Below are 19,717 nucleotides of genomic sequence, written 5' to 3' on the forward strand. Positions count from 1 at the left end.
CCGCTGAACGCGTCTTCTCCCTGCTTGACGTCTTGTAAAACGATTCGAATTTATCATAACAACAATTTTTTTCACACACGCGCACAAGTCCCTCATCGAATCAATTCCCATTCGCCTCTTCACCCTGATACGGGATCTCGTCCAATTCCGGCGCCAAACAAAAGGCTTCGTCCTCGTCCGCATCCCCATCGTCCTGAATCCACGCCTCGAATTCTCTCGTCGCTTCTTCCGCTCCTTCGTGCAGGTCTCGTGGCCATAGAAGCTCTTCGTGAGTTTTTGAGTGGAGAGTAGGGAGAGAAGTCGTTAGGATATCGATGCGCACGTCTTGGGCGTTCGCTTGTCGAAGTTTCAGGGCGGCTTCGTCCTCCTGTAGAGCTCGAGATACGCCCGTCAGTAACGACAATCGAGGAGGGAGAGATCGAGGAAGATAGTCGCACAATGTCGAATTCATCTTCCTTCTCCTGGTACTCTCGATTCTCGTCCAATTCCTCGAATCCCGGCGCATAAGCCGCCCAGTTCTCCACGATCGGTGTCACCCACGTATGGATCAGACCAAGGGAGCTCGTCGACAGGATTAGCGGTCTCAGGGGATGCCACTACGAAACGAGATGAGTCAGCTGAAGAAGAGGCTTGGAACGGAGAAAGGTGAACAAACGTCGAGATCTTCGAGAGGATCTTTCGGACCTTCGAGGATCTTCGAAAGTCCTCCAGAATCGCGATCCCAAACGTAGATATTATGAGTCGCTTTATTGTCAGCACCTTTCACCAAAACGAAAACCGCCCGTCAGATTCGTCAAGGGAAAAAGTCTGCTCGTTTCGATGTGACTCACCTCCAATCACATGTTCACCGTCCGACGAGAACCCACACCCATTCCAAGGGACCCTATTAACGAGATCCTGAAACTTGTGAACGATTTCGAAGTACGGGATTCGAGGAGGTCGAGGAGGCGGAGGTTCATAGGGTTCGGGTTCTTCAGGTTCTGCTGCTAGCTCTTCATCGCCGTCTTCATCGGGGTTTGAGGGTGGAGCGGGAGGAGAAGGAGGTGGTGGAGGGAAGGGAGAGAGCGAGATCAGGCGGAGGATTCGATCGGCGGAGTTGACGATGATGGCGCTACCAGGAGTTCGATGCGAGGACTTGTCAGCATCGGAAAGAACAGACAGGCATGAGCAGAGACGGCAAGGACTCACTCTCCTTTCGGACTGAACTCGAGATGTTTGATCGCGTGAGTACTACCGATGAACTCTGTCCATAGCCACTGAGACAAGTTTCGAGGGCGTCAGTACCTATCAGCCTCGAGACAGAGTCAGAGCGGACTAACCTCTTTCGTTCGGACATCCCAGATATTGATGTTCCCTCGATTCGTTCCGACATAGATCAAATCCCCTCTCGGATTGAACCTCGCCAATGTCGCAACCTCCCTATTCACCAACGATCAGTCTCGATTCCCTTTGCCCGAATGTAACGGTGTGCAAGCTCACCGATTCCGTCTGATGTAAGCCTCATCTTCCTCCTCCTCTTCTTCTTCCTCGACATCCTCTTCCATCCCAACTCCCTCTCCGTTCTCTTCTGTGGTTCTCCGTCGTGCGGGTTTCTCTTCTTCTTCAGGCGGCGGTACTTCCAACTCCCATCTACCTTGCGATTCTTTCCTCAAATCGACAAACACAGGTTGAGTCTGCGCGTGTAACGTCACTACACACAATTTCCTGTCCAAGATTCTTACACTCTCAGTTCTGTCACCACTTAATGACGAGCTGAAGAATGAGAGTGACGAACGAGTTTCTCGGATGTAGGTTCGCGGAGGTAACAGGGGCGTCGAACCGGAGTGTGTTGCGTCGTTCACCTTTCACTGTCGAGAAGGCGGAGGATGAAAGGTCCCAGATGATGACGTTCCAGTCGCGAGAGGCTGTGAGGAGGTAGCGGGAATTTTGAGACCAGCTATTCACAGCGGAAGAGGCCAGAGACAGGCGAGCGTCAGCTTGGAGGAATATGAAGAGTGTCGTTTGCTCCCACTGTCTCGAAGAGAGCTCTCAACGCAACTCAAGCTCAAGCTCGGGGAAAGGAACAAATGTGCGAGAAAAAGAAAACTGACCAAACAACCGTGACCGATTTCACATGACCTTCCAACCACCTCACGACGTTCTTCGTCTCAAAATCAAGGACCAACACGACACCGTCTTGTCTTCCGATTGCGATGTAGTGACCGGCGAAGAGACCTGAGGGGTTGAAACGAGCTGTTTGAGCAGCTACGTCGAGCGAAGATTCATAGTTTTCTGGGTATGTGTTCGAGAATGGACCTATACGATCGGTTGAGCGCTAGTCAGGCGGATCTAGAGCTGATACAGAGGAGCGAGACTCACTTGTTAATTCGAGGTTCATTGAATGAGGAGATCAGCTGTTCCGGCTCTGAGGAGCTCTCTGAAGGTATATAGGTAGCCGAATAGTCTAGACCAGGCAGTTCAAGGTCGATTAGAGCTATATGGGAGGTAGAGGAAGGCGATCAACCTCAAGTTATTTCGACTCGCGACTCTCTCTCTTTCTCACTTATCGATCGCAAAGATGTCGCACCCTTCGATCATCACTCTCCCCGTAGCTCTTCCCGTCAAGACCTCGGCCTACAAGCCCGCGTCCTTCTCTCCTCTCTCCGGTAAGAAACCGTTTCATCTTTTTTTGCATCTTCATCTCCCAGCGTCCCACTGACGCTATGAAGGTGCCGTGCTGTAGCTCCTTCTACCTCTGGAGCCGTCTTCCCCGCCGGACCTGCGTTTCACGCTCACGCCCGCCGTATCTTGAACCAAAGATCGTTCGCCGAAGATGATAAACTCGAGAACGAACTCGCTGCCCAGAACGGAACTCAAGTAGAGGAGGAAGACGACCAAGATGCCGATCTCGGAGGTGAAGAAGAATCGAGGGATGTCCTTGAACAAGATCCCAGGAAATGGAAGGTAAATACAGAGTCTCCTCTCGAAGCTGTAGACTCTAGCGCTGACATGCGTGCGGATGTGTGTATATAGGAACAAGATCACTACGCTGTTCTCGGTCTTCAACACCTCCGATACAAGGCTACCGATGAGCAAATCAAGAAAGCTCGTAAGTTTCCACTTTCCTCTCCTGCATCTCGCATGATCACAGTTCCTGACCGCAACCTGTTCGTTCAGACCGCCGCAAGGTTCTTCGTCACCACCCCGACAAGAAGGCTTCTGCCGGAGGACACGCGAACGACGATTCCTTCTTCAAATGTATCGCGAAAGCAATGGAAACCCTCTCGAAACTCGACACTCGTCGTCAATTCGATTCCGTCGACCCCGCGATCCCCGACGAGTTCCCCTCTGCCCGCGAAACGACCTCTGAGAACTTCTACGATCTCTGGACCCCCGTGTTCGACCGTGAATCGCGATTCTCGAAGACTCAACCCGTTCCTGCTCTTGGTGGTCCCGAAACTTCGAGGGCCGAAGTCGAGAGCTTCTACGACTTCTGGTACAACATGGATTCGTGGAGGTCGTTCGAGTACGAGGACAAGGATGCGCCTGAAGGTGCTGATTCGTGCATTCATTTCCGCTCTCTCCTTCAAGGTTCTGTGAACTGATTCCCTCACACGATCGTACAGCCGAGACGAAAAACGTCACCAAGAGAAGAAGAACAAGGCTCAACGTGCCGAACGTAAAAAGGGAGACATTACCCGAGTCCGTACCCTCGTCGACACTGCCCTCGCATCGGATCCTCGTATCAAGGCGTTCAAGGCTGCCGAGAAGGCCGCACGAGACGCCAAGAAGGGCAAGGTAGCCGGAGCTGGAGCTGCTGTTGACCCTGCCGTCAAGGCCGAGGAGGAGAGGAAGCAAAAGGAAGCTGAGGAGGCAGCCAAGAAGGAACAAGCTGAGAAGGATGCCAAGGACAAGGTAAGCCTACTCTCTTCCATCGATGGTTTGCTTGTACTGACATGTCACTGCTTGTAGGTTGACCGAGAAGCCGCGAAGAAGGCGAAGGAATCCGCGAAGAAGAACCTCAAGAAAGCTCAAAAAGCGATCACTGCCCTCGTCACTTCGAACAACTACTTCACCGTCCCCGGAACTTCCCCTGCTCCCGCTACCGTCGAAGCTTGTTTTGCCGAACTCGACCTACTCTTCTCGGCCCTCGAGGCGGAGGAGGTCGTCGCTCTCAAGACTCAAATGGATCAAGCGAAGGGACCCGATGCTGTCAAGTTGGTCCTCATCGAGGGTGCTAAGAAGGCTGAGCCTAAGGTCGGAGAGGGCAAATTCAAGGAATTCGCATAAAAAAGAGACTTTTCTCTCGTTCTCTAGATCTTGCTCAGTTTGTTGAAACTCAGCAATAGATTATTCCTCGAGTCTCGACATGAACGTGTGCGACAGTGAGGGACCCGGCATTGATGCAATCTCGTAAAGCGAAAGGCTCATTCTCAAGCTCACAAAGGAAATCGATCGAGAGAAAGCTCGAACGACAAGTTTTTTGCAAGCTAAGAACTCCTACTTTCCGATCCGATCCAATCCAACAAACAAACGAGAATATGTATATCCGAAAACAGAAACAGAAGAGCACAGAGAGAGGTAAGTAAGTAAGGGAGAGAAAAAAAGCAATCTAAATCCAAGCAACGATCCAAGAGGGGGTGAGTAAACGAGAGAGTAGTAGAGGGGGGAGAGGTGAAAAAGGGAAGAAAAGGCGAACCGAAAAGTAAAACTATGTAAGATGAGAAAAACGAAAAGAGGGCGAGTGACGAGAAGAGGGAAGAGGGAGAGAAGAGTTCCTTTTAGCGGAAGACGATTGGGTAGGAGATCCATGATTCGTAAGAAGAAGCGAGGACTGGATCAGCCGTGATTTTAAGGGCGCTGAACACGAGTGGATTCGAACGAGCGTCAGAATCGACTCGAAAACCGAGCGAAAGCGACGAAGTCTTGAACTCACCGAACGAGAATTCTATACTGTTGTCCCGACCTAACGAATCCGTAACTATTCGGCGCGAGGACCGTCCTCGTATCACTCGCCGGATTCGGAGAATTGCTGACCAAAGCGTCTCGAGGTGAAAGTCCTTGAGTGAGGATGTTTCCAACGATCGGAGTGTCCTTGTAGAGGAGGGGTTTGTTGTTCGAAGCAGCGAGTGATCCGGGTTCACTACCGTCGGCGAGGGAGACGAACGAGTAAATACCGGAGGGGGAACCTTCGTCGAGGTCGACGTCGAAAGGAGCGGAGGAATCTTGATTGACGACTCCGAGGTCGGGATCACGTCGAGTGAGACGCATACGAGTAGAGGAACCGGATTCGACTCGACGGTCGGTAGAAATCGTAGGGGTGAAAGAAACGTTCGCGTTGACCAAATCGATCGTGAGTAACCTCGTGCCGCCTAGATTCAAGGAGAGCGAGAGTCAGGATATTGCCCAACCTGAGAGAGAGACGACGAGGACTGACCAGCTAAACGAGTGTAAACAGTGATCGCACGGTTGATTGAAAGAGTCGCAGGAGAGTTGAGGTAGTTTCCATCAGATCCTGTGAGGAAGGGATATTTCATTTCTCCGTAAACCCTGGCAGTCGAGTCAAGTACTGTCACATCGAGCGAGGAGAGATGTCAGCTCTCGCTCGAGCGGAAGAGATCGAAGAGAAGAGAAAATCAAAGCTCACCCGGCATATCGCTCATCCTCGCAACGAGGCCGAAGAACGGAACCGCGAGTTCCTCGTTCGTCTCACCCCATCCAGGTGCCGATCCAGAGATATCGACGAATCCGGAATAGATGGGGAAACGTTCACTGAGAGAACGCGAGAGTCGAGGAGGGTTGATCGTAACGGTGACGGTGCTCGTAGCTCCTGCGTCGACGACGAGGACACTAGTCGAGAAAGAGACACGGGCGTTCGCTCCAGAGACGGAGGAGGGAGAGGTAGAAGGGAGAACGTCGGTTCGGAAAGACTGTGAGGCCCAATCACACCTTTCAATCGAGGCTCATCAAGACGATTGAGAGAGGGAGAGACTCACTTGATCGTAGGTACCAAGAGCGACAGCGTTCGAACTCGAGAACGTGTAAGTGACGGGGAAATTGTTCGTGTTCTTGATCGTGACCTCTTGATTTCCGTGCAAGAAAGTCGTATCGTTCAATTGAAGTTCGAAAGGAGAAACGATCGATCCCGAAGCGATACCCATTGCCGCTTGAATGAGACCTGACCACACTCGTAGATGAATCAGTTCTCGAGCGGGAGAGAGGAGAGTAAGGAATGAGTGACTCACCTCCTCCTTGAAGAACGATCGAAGAAGCGACGGAACCTCCACGAGTAGTAGGAACACTGATTGCCGTGGTAGCGTAGATTGAACGAACGTCGAGAGGAGATAATCCTTCGGCTTTCCTCTGTGAGAGAAGGAGTGCGACGGCACCAGCTGAACGAAATCGATCTTGTCAGTCTTTGCCACAAGAAAACGAAAGGTTTTCCGAGAGAGAGACTGACCAGCATGAGGACAGGCCATTGAAGTACCCGACAAAACTCCCAATCCACCCATCGAAAGCGGGAAAGTCGAAAGAATGTTTCCTCCCGGAGCTGAAAACGAAGGTTGACCAAACATATCGAACGTTGGACCGAACTCGGAGTAATACGACATGATTCCTCCCGAGATCGTATCCTCGACGGCCGTAGGTTTATCCGAAGGACTGAATCCGATTCGAAGTCCTCGAGGGTTTTGTTCAAAGTAACTCAACAATCGAAGTCCTTCTTGTCGACGGAGTGATCCAACCGCGACGATTCCAGTTCCATCGACCGTGAGGTAAGGTACGGCGGAATCGGCTGTCGCAGAGTTGTAAACGAGAACGACTTTTCCTCCTTTCGCGGCGACGTTCCTCATCTTTTGATCGAACGTGCAAGTACCTCGTTGAACGACCGTGACGAAGTTTGCGAGGTTCGGAGTCGAGGAGGGAAGGGTTGAGCAGGCATCGTTCGTGATTGAAGAATCGGTCGAAGTGAAATAAACTTGAAGTTGATTCGAAGGGAGAGTCGAGAGATCGAGAGGGAGTGCCGACAAGTACGGGATAGGAGGTCGACCGATTAGGTTCGCGAAGTAAGCTGGGAGACTGACGACGTCGACGGATCCAACCGAGATTCCAGTCCTCGTCGAAGCAGGTCCGTTCGCGTACCAAAGTCCTTCGGAACGGTCGTTCCCAGCCGAGACGGTCGTGAAGATTCCCATCTTGTTCATTCGTTCGATGATCGTTTGCGAAGGAGATTGATCGAGCCATCCGGCGGAACCTCCTAACGAGAGTGAAACGACGTCGCAATTGTCCGAAATCGATTGAAGGAGTGCGTCGACGATCTGAATTCGCAAGGCCGTCTCGTCAGTGGTCGTTCCTCAAGGCAGGTAGCAAGAGAGTGACAGGGACTGACGATATCATCCGCCGAAGAACCAGAACACCCGAAAACTCGATACATTCCCAACTCTACATGCGGAGCGACTCCCGAGAACCCATAATTGTTCGCCAACGCTCCAATGATGCCCGAGACGTGAGTTCCATGTTCGTTGCAATCGGTGTAAGGGTCGGGAGAATCGTTCGAGTTGCCTTGATCGTCGACGAACGCTTTTCCGAATGAAACGTGACATCCTGAACCGAAACATCCTCCGAGGATAGGGTTCTTGTAGTCGACTCCGGTATCAATTACTCCGACCTATTCACGTCACGAGCGAGAGTCAGTCAAAAGCGAGAAACGGGAGAAAGAGAGAGAGAGTTTCGTGGATTTACCTTTACTCCATCTCCGAGTATTCCTCGTTCATGTAACTGATCAACTCCCGTCATTTGATGCGGTGGGAACTGGTCATTCTTGTAGTCCTCTGGCGAGTTTCGAACCGTCGGGTTGTACGCGGAATGAGTAACATATTTTCGAGAATTGTTGCGAAAAACTTCGTCGGGTTGATAAACCGGTTCTGGACGAGGTACGAATCGAACTGGCCAAGCTCGCTACACACATAGTCCACTCACACTTGTCAGTGATCGTCAAGAGAGAGAGAGAAGTGTTCACTGACTTTAACACCTTTAATCGTTTCTAAACCTTTAACAACATCTTCCCAATTCGCTTCTTCCCCTTTCTCGTTCGTCGCTAAATCTTCCGCCGCTACTACCGCACCTGCAAACACATGAGGCAAACTCTTGAATTCACGACGTTTCGAGAATTTCGGGAGAGTCACTTCCGAAGGTCTTTGAGACGAAGAAGAACCTCCTCCTCCTCCTCCTCCGGAAAGGGATTCGATCGTAGTAGTGACGGGTTGAGCTAAATGAGTGAGGACAGAAGAGAGAAGGGATGAAACGTCGAGTCCTCCTCCTTCTGCGCTAGCTCGTTTCGAAAGAGTTTCGGAGGAAGAAGGAGTATCGAGTTCGATAATGTAGGAACCGGCGACTATTTGATTATCGCGAGGAGAGGTTGAAACTCGAACTCCTTGAGCGAAGACGAGCGAGACGAGCGAGATCAAGGAGAGGGAGAGGGACGAGAAGAAGAACATCATTCAACTCTTCCTGGTCGGAATTGGGTGAGAAGTTGATTCTCGATTAGTGTCGAGGGCGAGGGGCGAGGGGGGCCAGGGGAGGTCGGAGAGAAGTGATTGGTTCGAAGTTGAGAGTGGGTAGATCACTTGAAGTAGCGAGAGAGCGAGACAGGTCGGGAGCGAAGTGATGACCGGTGTCACTCAACTTCAACTTGCTGGTCGGGAACAAACGAGTGTGTAGAGAAATGAGAGTCGTGTGAGGGTACAGGAACCCCCTTTTTTCAGATAGCCGGAGGAGAGATAGGAGAAGAAGCGAACAAAAGTGCCGGAACAACTTCAATTGAGAGATTTTCGTGGTGGACGCGTGCAATCTTCTGAGGAATGTAAGCTAAATCTATTTGTTATACTGTAAACCTTGATAGAGAGGGAAACGGTTATCTCTCCGCAAACTAAACCAAGTTGAGGACGCTAAAAGAGCTCTTTTACACGAGGTTTCCGCAAAGATTTCGCAACGGAAAACTTTCCTCTCTCCTGGTCTGTCGTCGAGCTCACGCGCTGAAAGCTGAAGGGATACAAAGAACAACTCTTGAGAGATTGCGAAGATTTCTACTGCTGAGTAACTACAAAAGTTCGTGCGACAAGTGAAGAGAGAGAGAATCCGTTGGTCAATATTGTCGCTTCGCGGCGTGCACTGCTGGATCAATCGTTTCGCCCGTCTTGAGATCTACTAGTCGTACACCATCTTTGTCGGCCACTGTGAAACGCGTGAGAAGAAACAGTGTGTCAGCTATGAGATTCCGACGAGGGTTTTCGTTCGATCGTGCTTCTGCGATCCTCAAGATGCCTGGCTACCGTTCCGTTCACCGCGCGCACTCCTCGACTGTCCGAAAACGCACAGACCCAAAAGAGTAGAGAGACGAGAGAGGAAGGAAAACTGACCTCGAACTGTGAATTCTCCCAAATTGACGATAAACCTGTCAATCCCGGAGGATACAATCAGCTTTTCAACCTCGTGATTGCTCAAGTGCAGCTCGGAACTGACCTCGTTTCCAATTCATTGACACACTTCCTCAACAATTCCAACCCTTCCTCCAAGGTGCCATCGGGTTTATGCCAACGATCCATCGTACTCAACGCGAAATACGCCCCGTACCCATGTGCAGCATACGGTACTTCTCCCAACGTACCCAAGTAATCAATCCAGAACAGGGAAGGGGTCGACGAGGTAGGGTCGAACCCGCCGAGAAGGAGATTGACGGAATACGGTTTGCGGGAACGGAGGGATTGTGCGAGTTGGGTACGGACCCACGAGGCGGCGGAGGGAGGTCGGAGGGGAACGTGATTACTACGATTAAGAACGAGAGAGCGTCAGATGGGGAGAGGAGGAGATGGGAGACGATGGGAGACGACGAACCGAATTTGATACAGACGCAAGTTACGTTCTACGTACTCAGCAAACTGTACCGTATCTCCTGGTTCACCCGAGTCTATGACCCATCATTCCAGCGCAAAGGAAGAGAGGAAGAGAGAGTCAGCAAAGATGACGCGGCGAAGTGAACTCATCTCGTCGAAGCAGAGAGAGTTAGACTCACAAGCCATACATAGATGTTTCCCTACTACCTTCTGCTTGTCCTCTGTCGACTTCATCTTCACGATCGAACGAGCGGCCGAAGTGTCGGATGCGAACAAGACGTAGTCTTTACCAGTGATACCGAAGGAGACTGGGAGCAAAAAATGATCAGCTACGCGGCTATGAGTACTCGTTACTGTCTAGATCGCTCACCTTCCATTGTGAGATCGAGTTGAAGGGAGTTGATGAATGGGGAGAAAGAGACATTCGCAACTTCTCTCCCTCTTTCCGTCCCATAACAGTCAACCCGAACCGACAGTTAGACTGGCGACGGACCTCCCCTAAAACTCCTCCCTCGAGAGAGGCCTACCTCGACGCACTCCCCCCCTTCCCTCGAACGTTCCTTACTCAACTCTCTTTCGAATCCGCGCGGTCCTCGACGCAGACCACCGTCTCCCTCGTAGGCAACAGCAAGAATAGTACAACATGTCCCGTTTCATACAGAGCTCCTTCCTCCGCCAGACTCTGCCTCAAACCGCGATGAAATTTCCTTCCATTCCTTCGGCCCTCTCCGCTCGACCCCACCTCAATCTACCGCACTCCTTCTTACATCAATCACACAATCTTCAGACGATAGTTGCTGGGAATGCGTTTCGATCGACCACGAGGTCATTCAGTTCGAACCCTTTCAGATCGGATTTCTCGACCGAAAACAGATTTTCGTCGAGTCAGGACAAAACTCGAGCCTGGAGTTGGAGAAAGACTTGTTTAGGGAACAAGGAACACGGGCAGAGCTTCTCTCGAGGTAATGGGGCGGAAAGGGCACGAAATACGGTGCGTTCCGCCGAGATCTAGTCTCCTCGTTTTGACCTCGAGCTGATTAGAGACCGAAGACACACAGGAAGCACGCCTGAACCCGCTCAAAAGTCGTCTCTATCGTTACCTCCTCCCTCTCTACCGTCTCCGTTTCCGATTCTCCCACCGTCGTTCCTCAACCTGGCGTCCCGCTCACCTCAATTTCCGCACTTCCAACTTCTCCGGCGTCTTCACCCGTTCTCCTCGTACCCGTCGATGCGCCCAAGACGCCTCTCGTCATCTCAAGCTCTGTCGTCGGTTCCCTCTCGCATATTTCGACGAACGAAGACGACACGAACCACAACGAGCAGGTCATTTCCGCTACTGTATCAACCTCGTACGACAAGAAGTCGCTTTACATTTCTCCCAAGGTTCCAGAGCATGGAAAGACGGGTTACAAATGAAAGGACATCATCATAGGTGGTGTCCGAAAAAGAAATTTATGGAACAAGTCGAGGAGGAACTGAAAAGCGGAGGAGGAAGGGCGGGAACGAGAATGTCACATTTCGAGAGGTGTCATAGAGTTGGGAGGTGTAGAGACAATGGAGGACGAGATTATGAGACGTTTAGGAGAGCTTATTGGTATTCAAAAACTCACGCGGTTTCAAGACCTTATAATCGTACGACAAGGACGACGGCGACGAGGACGACAAATCGATTCGACTCGAGCTCGAACTCGAGCTCGAAGACGACCGGTTCGTCAAGGTGGAAATTGGGGAAACCGTATGAGGTTGGAAGAAAGAGAGCAGGATTGGCGTTCTTTACGCTGGAGGAATCACCGAGTGCGAGGAAAGTGCAGGGAGTCGAGGGTAGAGGCGGAGATGGTGGTATACGTCGGAGATACGTCGACACAAAGATCCAATTCGTCGAGTTACGATCACCCTCTTTCCGACCCTCGATTCGACCTCAACTTTCGATTCCTATTCCCGCACCCGTCTCTCTCTTCTCCCGTGCCTTCTCCTCGACCCGACCTCGTTCCGGCATTCATTTCCTCGTTCCCCTCGCGACCGCTCTCAAATCTACCGAAGCCCTTCACGTTCTCGTCTGGGTCACTCGGCTCTCTCTCACTCTCCTCCCCCTCTCTGTCCGATCAAAAGCGATCTTCCTCCTCCGACAACGTTACCTCCGCGATCCCTCCTCTCTAACCGCATCCGTCTTCAGCCGACTCGCTTCACAATACTACTCGAGTAGTCTCGCTCAACCGTCCGGACTCTTCGCTCGATTCAACGCTTTCTTCGGTCTACCTCTCCTCCTTCTCTCCCCTTTCCTCTTACTCGGACTCGTCGCCGTTGCTTCTCTCGAACGTACTCCAGTAACCGGTCGTTGGAGATTCGTCATGCTTTCCCCTTCAGAAGAATCTGAGTTAGTCGAATCGATTCTCTCGGTCGGACGGGTCGTTCAATCCGCGACGACTTCGACCGTTCACAATGGAGAGACTGTGCCGGTTGCTCCGGAGGGGACTTCGCTCGATTGGGTCGCGATACTGAGACAAGTGCTCGATTTACCGGACGAAGGAGTTGATCCAGAGACGGGTAGGAGGATGTTACTTGGTGGAGTTGTACTCGATCAGAGGGATTGGAGAGTGAGATGGACCGAGGCGGTACTGAGAGCTTTGGAGAAAGGCGTTGTCGAGGGAGTGACGAGAGGAGGGGCGGGAGCGAAGGGAGAGGGAGAGGCGCTGAAACCTCCTCCGATGAAGTATCTACTGGAGGGGAGAGCGGCTGCGAGGGAGTCGACGTGGAAGGACGAGTTGGTCGTGTCGAAACACTTGACCGAGAACGAGGACGGGAAGCAGTTACAGGTCGAATACGATATTCTCGTTATTGATCGAGACGAGAATAATGCCTTCAGCTTTGGGTTCTCGCCCGAAGCGCAGACCGTCGAGGACAAAGGGAGAAGGGGAGTGATCGTTGTCTACACCGGTATGTTGACCGCTTCTCGTACCGTCGATTCGTTGCGAGACTGACTCCCCAACGTTTGCTTCTTCCAGGTTTCCTCAAAGAAGTTCTCGGCGACACCGCTCTTCCCTCTCCACCTCCCAAGCAGTCTTCTCCACCGACGAACTCGAGTCGACTCTCTTTCTTTTCCCGTTCCTCGACTCCCTCTCAACCTCTGTCCGATGAGCTCGATCCCATCGCTTCCTACCTCGTTCCATCGACTCTCCCTACACAAGAGCAATGCAAATCTCTCGCCGTCTTACTCTCGCACGAGACATCTCACTTGATCCTCTCCCACACTCTCGAGTCATACGCATCAATGAACCTCCTCATGCCCCATCTCGCTCGTCTCGCGTCGGACGGTACGTCACCTTCTCGCTCTCTCGCTCATTCGAGCAGCTCTGACGCTTTGTCTTCTCCTCTAGTCGTGAGAACGTTACTCTACCCCGTGACGATGATTCTCGGACCATTCATCAACGACGCCCTCGGGAAATCGTTTAACGAAGGCGCTCAAGCAGGGTTCGGGTTCTGGGGACACGCAGCGAATAGCTGTGAGAGTCGGAAACTCGAGTCAGAGGCGGATCTCGTTGCTTTACGGTTAGCTGTCTTTCTCTCCTCTCTTTGCGAATCTCGGACGCTGATGAATGCTTCGGACGGGTACAGACTCCTGGCGGGTAGTGGCATAGATCCGAGATTCGCTCTTGACTTCTGGGAGAATCGACTCGCTGCTCCCTCGACTTCGGCGTCTTCGACGAACTTGGCGTTCTCGCCAAATCCGAGCGTCCATCATCATTCGAAGAACTCGAACGATGGCTCATCGCCGGTTGGGATGTTGGACGGCTATATGAGGACTCATCCGGTCGATCGAGAACGACTCGAGAAGATTCGGGACGAGTTGAAGAGTTGGGAGGAGTGGAATCGGTCGCTGGTAGCTTAGTCTTGTGGGAAATGGGTCTCGGCGAGGGCTCTATATAGATATCTGGATCTCTTTTTGTGCTGGACACTGCGAATGGGGTAGAATGGCTTTGTGTTTCTTCCTTTGGTTTGTTTAGTTTACTTTTCTTTCTCGTGTTGTGCAGTCCTCTCCATTCACCTTGTTGGATCCTTGTCTTTCATACTCTGCAACTACTCTACGCCATTCGTCTCTCTTCGTTGTCCTTCAGGCCATTTCGAGCTTCGAGAGTGTGAGAGGTTGTATTTTGAAACTGCGATTGTCTCGCTCGGTCCGTCTTTTCGTCTTTTCTCTCGCAGCCGTGGACACCTGCCGCGACTACGGCGCGAGAGACCAACCCTGTGCGCAAGAGACTAGGCAAGGAGTCGAATCTGAGGCTTCGCACCTCTGTTTTGTCCCCGTTTCCGAAACATTGGTCCTTTGAAGGCCCCCGATCAGTCATGCCTAGTCTCATCAAAGCGGATAAACCTGAGCGGCCGCTTGACCGCTGTCGAGCTCGACGTCTCTTGGCGCTCGACGTCGTCCGACGCGGACAAGGAGACACGAGGAAGTGATTTCTTTTCGCGAAGACCGGCATTCGCTCTTTTCCCTTGCTTCACGCAACAACGAACTTCTCCGACCTTGGCGGATGAATCCGGGATTGTTCTACGCAGATGGAACGTGGTTTGCACTCTTCGCACATTATGATTTGCTATCAAAGAAAACCTAATTGAGAGTCATCACTATCGTAAATTTCCTCTGGTTCATCGTCATCCGTCTGTTCGTCGTACCATCCTCCCTCGTCGTCTTCGTCCAGATCACTGGGATCAATCTCATCTTCCTCATCTTCCTCGTCACTATCCGGTTCCAACAACTCGACGCTGATCCCCTTTGCATGACAGAACACTTCCAAACTTTCGAACTGAGCTTCACTCAAGGCCGCATCGTCGGCAACTTCGATCTTCTTCAAAGTCGTTTGATGGAGAGTGATGAAATCTTCGATGTCCTTGTACGAGAACGAGGGACAGAATCCGAGACAGAATTCGACGAGTTTACAATCGACGAACGAGTCGAGAAATTTCGCTTCGTGAGGAGTTGAGAGTACAAGAGTTCGAAGTTGAGGGAGGTTGAACGGTCGTCCTAAATACTTCTTCGTGACTTCGGGATGGTTCGCGTGAGGGGTGGAATCAATGTCGAGGATACGGAGAGTCGAGGAGAAACAGTGGATGAGGTTGAAGAAGGATTCGAAAGAGAGATCGGGACATTCGACGAGTGCGAGACATTGGAGATTCGGGAACGGGTTCGATGTCGATTCTCCGCCCTGACTACGACTGACGGCCTCCTCCTCCTCCCTGGATTTCATTCGTTCGAGGACGAGTTGAGCGAATTCGTCGTTGATAAATTGTCCAGCTCCGATATCCAACGTTTCGAGTTTCTCCAACTTCAACAGCGCCTCGTGCAGCCGTGTCCTATCCCGAGCGTTCTCCCTGCCGCAATAGACTGCGAGATCGACTCTGAGCAATTTCGGGCATCCTTCGAGCAATTTTGCGACATCGAGTTCGGATGAGATGTCGTCGTCGTTGATGAGGAGAGTGAGGTCTGTCAACTTTGGTCCGAGATGGGAACGGATTGCTTCGAGGGCGTGATCGGTGTGGTAGACTTCTGCTTCCCGAATGATGGTCGGATCGTCTTCGTAAGCTTCTTCCGGAATCGGGTGTTTTTGGAAAGCCTAACGACAGGATCATCCGCAGAGACGTCAGTACACCGCGTTGCGCATATGAAGCAGAGCGTTGTGGACGTACCTCGCAGTCGATTCGCTCGATGTTTGGACACATTTTGATCAACTCTGCAATCATTAGACTTTTCGTCCTTCTCCTCCTAACACTGTACTCGAGCACCTTCGGATCTCTGATCTTTGATAGTCGTTCAGCTGTCTCGATGAGGTCCCTCTCTGCGCGATAACGATCAGAGGCTGAAGTCATGAAGGGGAGGATTGTTCCATCTGATTGACCGAATGCGAGGGATCGAACGTGCTGAGCGTGTCGAGGGAGGACTTCGGTAACGAGTGTCCAGAGATGACTGATGTTTGTATCCTCCAGGTCGATTTCCTGGCGGCGAAATGATCAACTTGCGAAATACAGAAATACGAAACCGAGGGGAACTCACATGCCAGATCCAGGGGAACGACAATTCCGCAAATTCTCGATTGACCAACGACAAGTTGTGCAGACTCGCAAACTCGTGTTGCGAGATCTCGTTGAGTACTCGTCTCGTTTTCATCAACTCCTCCAAGGTCGGTTGTCCTGAGACTCCTCCTGCGGGTTTCTCGTCGTCTCCTTCGTCCTCCCAGGCGTCCTCGTCGTCTTCGCCTCCTTTCGGAATATCGTCGACCAGAGGTAGCTCATCGGCCTGTTGAGTTCCATTCATGATTTCGTAGCTCCTGACCAACTGTTCTTCTGAACCTGCGCTCGCTTGTACCGTAGCTGTGAGAGCGACCTCTTCTCCATACTTGTCGTTGAGGTGTTCGAGCCAAGGGTCGGGTTGATCGGCTTCTTCTGCGAGGATGAAGTAGAGATCTCGAACGATTTGAGCCTTGAGTTCGGGTGGTAGTCGACCGAGTGAGGCCATTGATCGTGATTGGTTCTCTTCTGCGTCCATCTATGCTGTGGTGGCGAGTTGAGTGAAGAGTTCAGATGAGAGTGTAAGCGAGTCCTTGAATTTCGGATTCACTTCAATCTCTCCCAAGATCCGAGGACGTTTGGTCTTTTACTGTTGGCTTTTCTATAGTATAATAGATACGGGATAAATGCCAGCTAAACTCCAGGAGGCGAGGAAGGGTTTGTTGTTTAGCGAATCTCGCTCAACAAATGTTCTTTCCTTCCTCTCATCCACCTTCGACTGCAAACTTCGTACTCTACATCTCTACCAATCTATCAAACATGTCTGCCCCTTCTTTCCAAGTCACCACCGCCTCTCCCGCCTCTGGTCAATCGATCCAACCGATGCACGACGCCCAATCAGCTGCTGATCAACCTCAAGGAACTGGTTCCCAACTCGAACAGGGTCACGCTCCTATGCATTTAGGTGCCAAGGGATTCCTCATGAAGAAGATGGCCGCTTCAGGGTCAGTCCAATCGTCTCTTTTCGAGTTTGTTTCGGTCATGGGAAATTGTTGGCTGACTCGTCTCTCCTCCCAAAACACCTTCATTCACACTCTTCTGTCCACTCTCACTACGAAAAACCATTTACCATTCGCCGAACTCTCCCTCGAAATCACTCGCGACTCATCGTTCCCGCGGTCAAATCTCGAACCCGAAAAATCACTCAACATGACTTTCCCACGTTCTCACTCAACGTACCCACTCCTATTCTTCGACCTTGTACAATCCCTCCGTATCGATCAAACAACTCACCGATGCCCCCGACCACTCCTATAAAACCTCGCTCCCTTTCGCATTCTGATTCATTCAACAGCCAATCCTCTTTCCACTCTCCCACGGATACTATGGTCTCCCCTTGCACAAAGAAACTCGTTCAATCGAAACAACGTCACTACACGAAGTGAGCGCACATTTTCTCGTCCTCCATCTTGCTTCTCTCACTGACAAAATCTCTCGTTCGTAGGGGAAAACCTCTATCACTTTCCTCCTCCTTCCAATCCTCCCAACAAGCCGGCTCGAAACCTAAATCGAGTCTCGGTCAATCCTCTTCTGTATCGGGATCGAACGAGAACGACGCACCTTTCTAAACCTACAAAACCCGAAAACTGCATTCTTTCTTTCGCACCTCATCTCGCACTTTCCCCTCCCTTATTGTACACTTATCTTATCGTCGACCCTGTCTCGACTTCCTACTTTCCACAGATTAGCGCCCTGCTCCTTCTCGGGGCGTCACCTTTTACCTTTCGTGGCAGCTTTTCTTTCCCCCTAGTTTTCGTTTCTCGTTCTTCGTTGCCCCGTTATTTGTTTTTGGTCTCTTTCTTGTTCATTCAATGTTTATTATCAGTTTTGTCATCGTCACACGGCTAGGGCCTGATTCATTGAGCGTATCTGGACCTCGACGTCGACCCGCCGGTTCTGACGACTTCGTTCGCAGCGAATTCCCTGCGGTTCGTCGTCGAAATCTGCGAGAGCTGGCCCTTGCGGAAGACACGCTCAGAGAGCTGCAGCAAAGTTGAAGCCTCGCTGACAGCGAGTCAGCTCGCGAAACTTGCGTGCGAAATTGCATTGAGGAATTCGAGCGCTGCCCTTCACCCTTCACCCTTCACCCCCAGTGCCGCACCACGGCATTCTTACAGAATCGAACAGCCCAGAGCACAGTAGATCATCGCCAGTAGCTCCCGAGAAGTCACAGAACCGACCTCTCATCATCTGTCAACATTTCTTTCAATCACAAGCTCTCTCCCATCCGACAACTCTGGACTTGTCGAACTTGTCTTACGACACAGGGGATACGCGAAGGACTCGATACGATCAGCCCTCTCAACCCGGTAAGTGCTCGCTCAATCGTCCGGCAAGCTCCTCGTCCCATCGCTAACTCGTTCCTCCCCTGTTCAAACAGACTCCACGAGCTAGTCAATCAACCCGAGCTCTATCCTTACTCCTTCCGAACCGCAACTAGTCGCGCTTTCTTTCCCTCGCCGAGTCGAGATGTTCTCTTCTCTCCCTCCCGAACTCGTTCGCGACATCATCGAATCGACCGTCCCTCACACCTATCACTCGACGACCTACGACGCACGTCAAGCCACTCTCTGCACCCTTTCTCTCGTATCTCGACAATTCCGCGCGATCGCACAACCTCTCCTTTTCGAAATAGTCGATTTGAAGTCGGAGGCTCAGCTCAAGCTCCTAGCCGAGGCGAAGGATAAAACCTGGAGATTCAAGGAACTGATCGTGTCGGGGCAAGTACCGTCGGAGGCAGTTCAGGCCCTGGTGGGCCGTCAAAGAGGTCTTAAAACTTGCAACATCGAGCGCTTTAGCAATTGCAAAGAACCTTCGATCGATCTTAGTGATCTGGTCCAGTATCCGAGTAAGTTGTAGAACCCGTTATCTTGAACCCTAGGAGCCGTGCTGACCGTTTTCGTACTCCGCGCACAGAGCTGCACAACCTCCAAATCGGCGGTCGTTACAATTGCAGCATCGGCGGTCCAATCCTCTCCCTTCGATCTCTTACCATTGATTACCAGTGCCAGGGGTCTCCGGTAGTAAACCTATTGAATCCGAAGGTATTACCATCACTTCGAGCTCTAGGCCTCAACTGGTTCGAGGATCCTGAAGAATTGCGGCAATTAGCAAAGACGAACCTTTCCCAGCTCCTTCCACAACTTGAAGCTATCGTTGTTCACAATGAATTCTACCTCCTCGCTATGACGGGTCTCCTTTCCGGTTACGCTCCTCGCATTTTGGCCGACGTCTATTATGACAGTAATTTCGCCCTCGACTCCACCCAGTTACTTGCGTCCGTACATCACCTTCGTATCCTCGTCTCGAGGAGAAACTGGTCATTTTCGGCGTCGAGGCAGCTCTCAGAATCGATCGCAGCCCACAGAGAATCAGAAACGTTATCCCTCAAATCACTTTACCTCGATCTTTCTCTCCAGCCCTCCCGTGTGGAAACGCCAGACCTGTGTTTCAGCACTCTCGGGGTTGAACGAGTCATGGGGGAATGCAAGCGATCTGGAATTGAGTTGGTCTTCGAAGCTCAACCTGAAAACGATGAAGATTCGTATATCTCGCACGAATTCTGGACGAGGCAACGAAGGAGAAGAGAGAAGGAGTGAAGGACTCGACGAGCGGTAGAGTGAGGTCCGTGGTAGTCATCATGAGGGCGATTCTGGATCTGTCTTCTCGAGGCGGATTTAAATTTAGTTTCTTTGCTGTTTGTCTTTCCCTTGTTTGTGGACTCGTCTCGTTCCTTTACGTTTGTTCTCTGCCACGATGTATACACTATCTACTTGTCTCTCGAACAC

At 51.5% G+C, this 19,717-nt stretch overlaps 8 protein-coding genes across 8 annotated transcripts; 4 read left to right on the top strand and 4 right to left on the bottom strand.

Annotated features, from left to right (window-relative positions):
- Positions 1 to 100: 100 nt before the first annotated feature.
- On the bottom strand, positions 101 to 2,377 carry JCM6883_003636 (WD40 repeat domain-containing protein; the record flags this gene model as incomplete). The annotated part of the gene is made up of 10 exons (XM_076628607.1): positions 101 to 367; positions 438 to 596; positions 656 to 759; positions 831 to 1,111; positions 1,189 to 1,256; positions 1,320 to 1,419; positions 1,480 to 1,704; positions 1,775 to 1,936; positions 2,091 to 2,295; positions 2,359 to 2,377. 10 exons carry the CDS (start codon positions 2,375 to 2,377, stop codon positions 101 to 103), a joined length of 1,590 nt encoding a protein of 529 aa, XP_076491343.1.
- A 180-nt stretch (positions 2,378 to 2,557) lies between these two features.
- Positions 2,558 to 4,269, top strand: ZUO1 (zuotin; the record flags this gene model as incomplete). Its single annotated transcript, XM_076628608.1, has 6 exons — positions 2,558 to 2,645; positions 2,723 to 2,943; positions 3,013 to 3,088; positions 3,157 to 3,541; positions 3,606 to 3,894; positions 3,952 to 4,269. The coding sequence occupies 6 exons, from the start codon at positions 2,558 to 2,560 to the stop codon at positions 4,267 to 4,269; spliced, it is 1,377 nt and encodes a 458-aa protein (XP_076491344.1).
- Positions 4,270 to 4,760: 491 nt separating this feature from the next.
- On the bottom strand, positions 4,761 to 8,477 carry JCM6883_003638 (uncharacterized protein; the record flags this gene model as incomplete). Its single annotated transcript, XM_076628609.1, has 10 exons — positions 4,761 to 4,839; positions 4,916 to 5,351; positions 5,417 to 5,548; positions 5,627 to 5,909; positions 5,976 to 6,157; positions 6,225 to 6,371; positions 6,440 to 7,295; positions 7,367 to 7,645; positions 7,720 to 7,935; positions 8,001 to 8,477. The coding sequence occupies 10 exons, from the start codon at positions 8,475 to 8,477 to the stop codon at positions 4,761 to 4,763; spliced, it is 3,087 nt and encodes a 1,028-aa protein (XP_076491345.1).
- Positions 8,478 to 9,121: 644 nt separating this feature from the next.
- On the bottom strand, positions 9,122 to 10,246 carry PRE1 (proteasome core particle subunit beta 4; the record flags this gene model as incomplete). Its single annotated transcript, XM_076628610.1, has 6 exons — positions 9,122 to 9,210; positions 9,396 to 9,430; positions 9,499 to 9,801; positions 9,871 to 9,943; positions 10,049 to 10,177; positions 10,240 to 10,246. The coding sequence occupies 6 exons, from the start codon at positions 10,244 to 10,246 to the stop codon at positions 9,122 to 9,124; spliced, it is 636 nt and encodes a 211-aa protein (XP_076491346.1).
- A 266-nt stretch (positions 10,247 to 10,512) lies between these two features.
- JCM6883_003640 (uncharacterized protein) lies at positions 10,513 to 13,755 on the top strand (the record flags this gene model as incomplete). Its single annotated transcript, XM_076628611.1, has 5 exons — positions 10,513 to 10,860; positions 10,928 to 12,803; positions 12,872 to 13,180; positions 13,244 to 13,415; positions 13,482 to 13,755. The coding sequence occupies 5 exons, from the start codon at positions 10,513 to 10,515 to the stop codon at positions 13,753 to 13,755; spliced, it is 2,979 nt and encodes a 992-aa protein (XP_076491347.1).
- Positions 13,756 to 14,464: 709 nt separating this feature from the next.
- JCM6883_003641 (uncharacterized protein) lies at positions 14,465 to 16,407 on the bottom strand (the record flags this gene model as incomplete). The annotated part of the gene is made up of 3 exons (XM_076628612.1): positions 14,465 to 15,478; positions 15,552 to 15,857; positions 15,916 to 16,407. The coding sequence occupies 3 exons, from the start codon at positions 16,405 to 16,407 to the stop codon at positions 14,465 to 14,467; spliced, it is 1,812 nt and encodes a 603-aa protein (XP_076491348.1).
- A 281-nt stretch (positions 16,408 to 16,688) lies between these two features.
- JCM6883_003642 (Spo12 family protein) lies at positions 16,689 to 17,497 on the top strand (the record flags this gene model as incomplete). The annotated part of the gene is made up of 3 exons (XM_076628613.1): positions 16,689 to 16,873; positions 17,224 to 17,310; positions 17,374 to 17,497. 3 exons carry the CDS (start codon positions 16,689 to 16,691, stop codon positions 17,495 to 17,497), a joined length of 396 nt encoding a protein of 131 aa, XP_076491349.1.
- A 901-nt stretch (positions 17,498 to 18,398) lies between these two features.
- On the top strand, positions 18,399 to 19,528 carry JCM6883_003643 (uncharacterized protein; the record flags this gene model as incomplete). The annotated part of the gene is made up of 2 exons (XM_076628614.1): positions 18,399 to 18,777; positions 18,846 to 19,528. The coding sequence occupies 2 exons, from the start codon at positions 18,399 to 18,401 to the stop codon at positions 19,526 to 19,528; spliced, it is 1,062 nt and encodes a 353-aa protein (XP_076491350.1).
- Between the last annotated feature and the right edge of the window lie 189 nt (positions 19,529 to 19,717).

The sequence above is a fragment of the Sporobolomyces salmoneus genome (genome assembly GCF_050403485.1).
Source record: "Sporobolomyces salmoneus JCM6883 DNA, S_salmoneus_JCM6883_v1_ctg2, whole genome shotgun sequence".
Classification (NCBI taxonomy): Eukaryota; Fungi; Basidiomycota; class Microbotryomycetes; order Sporidiobolales; family Sporidiobolaceae; genus Sporobolomyces; species Sporobolomyces salmoneus.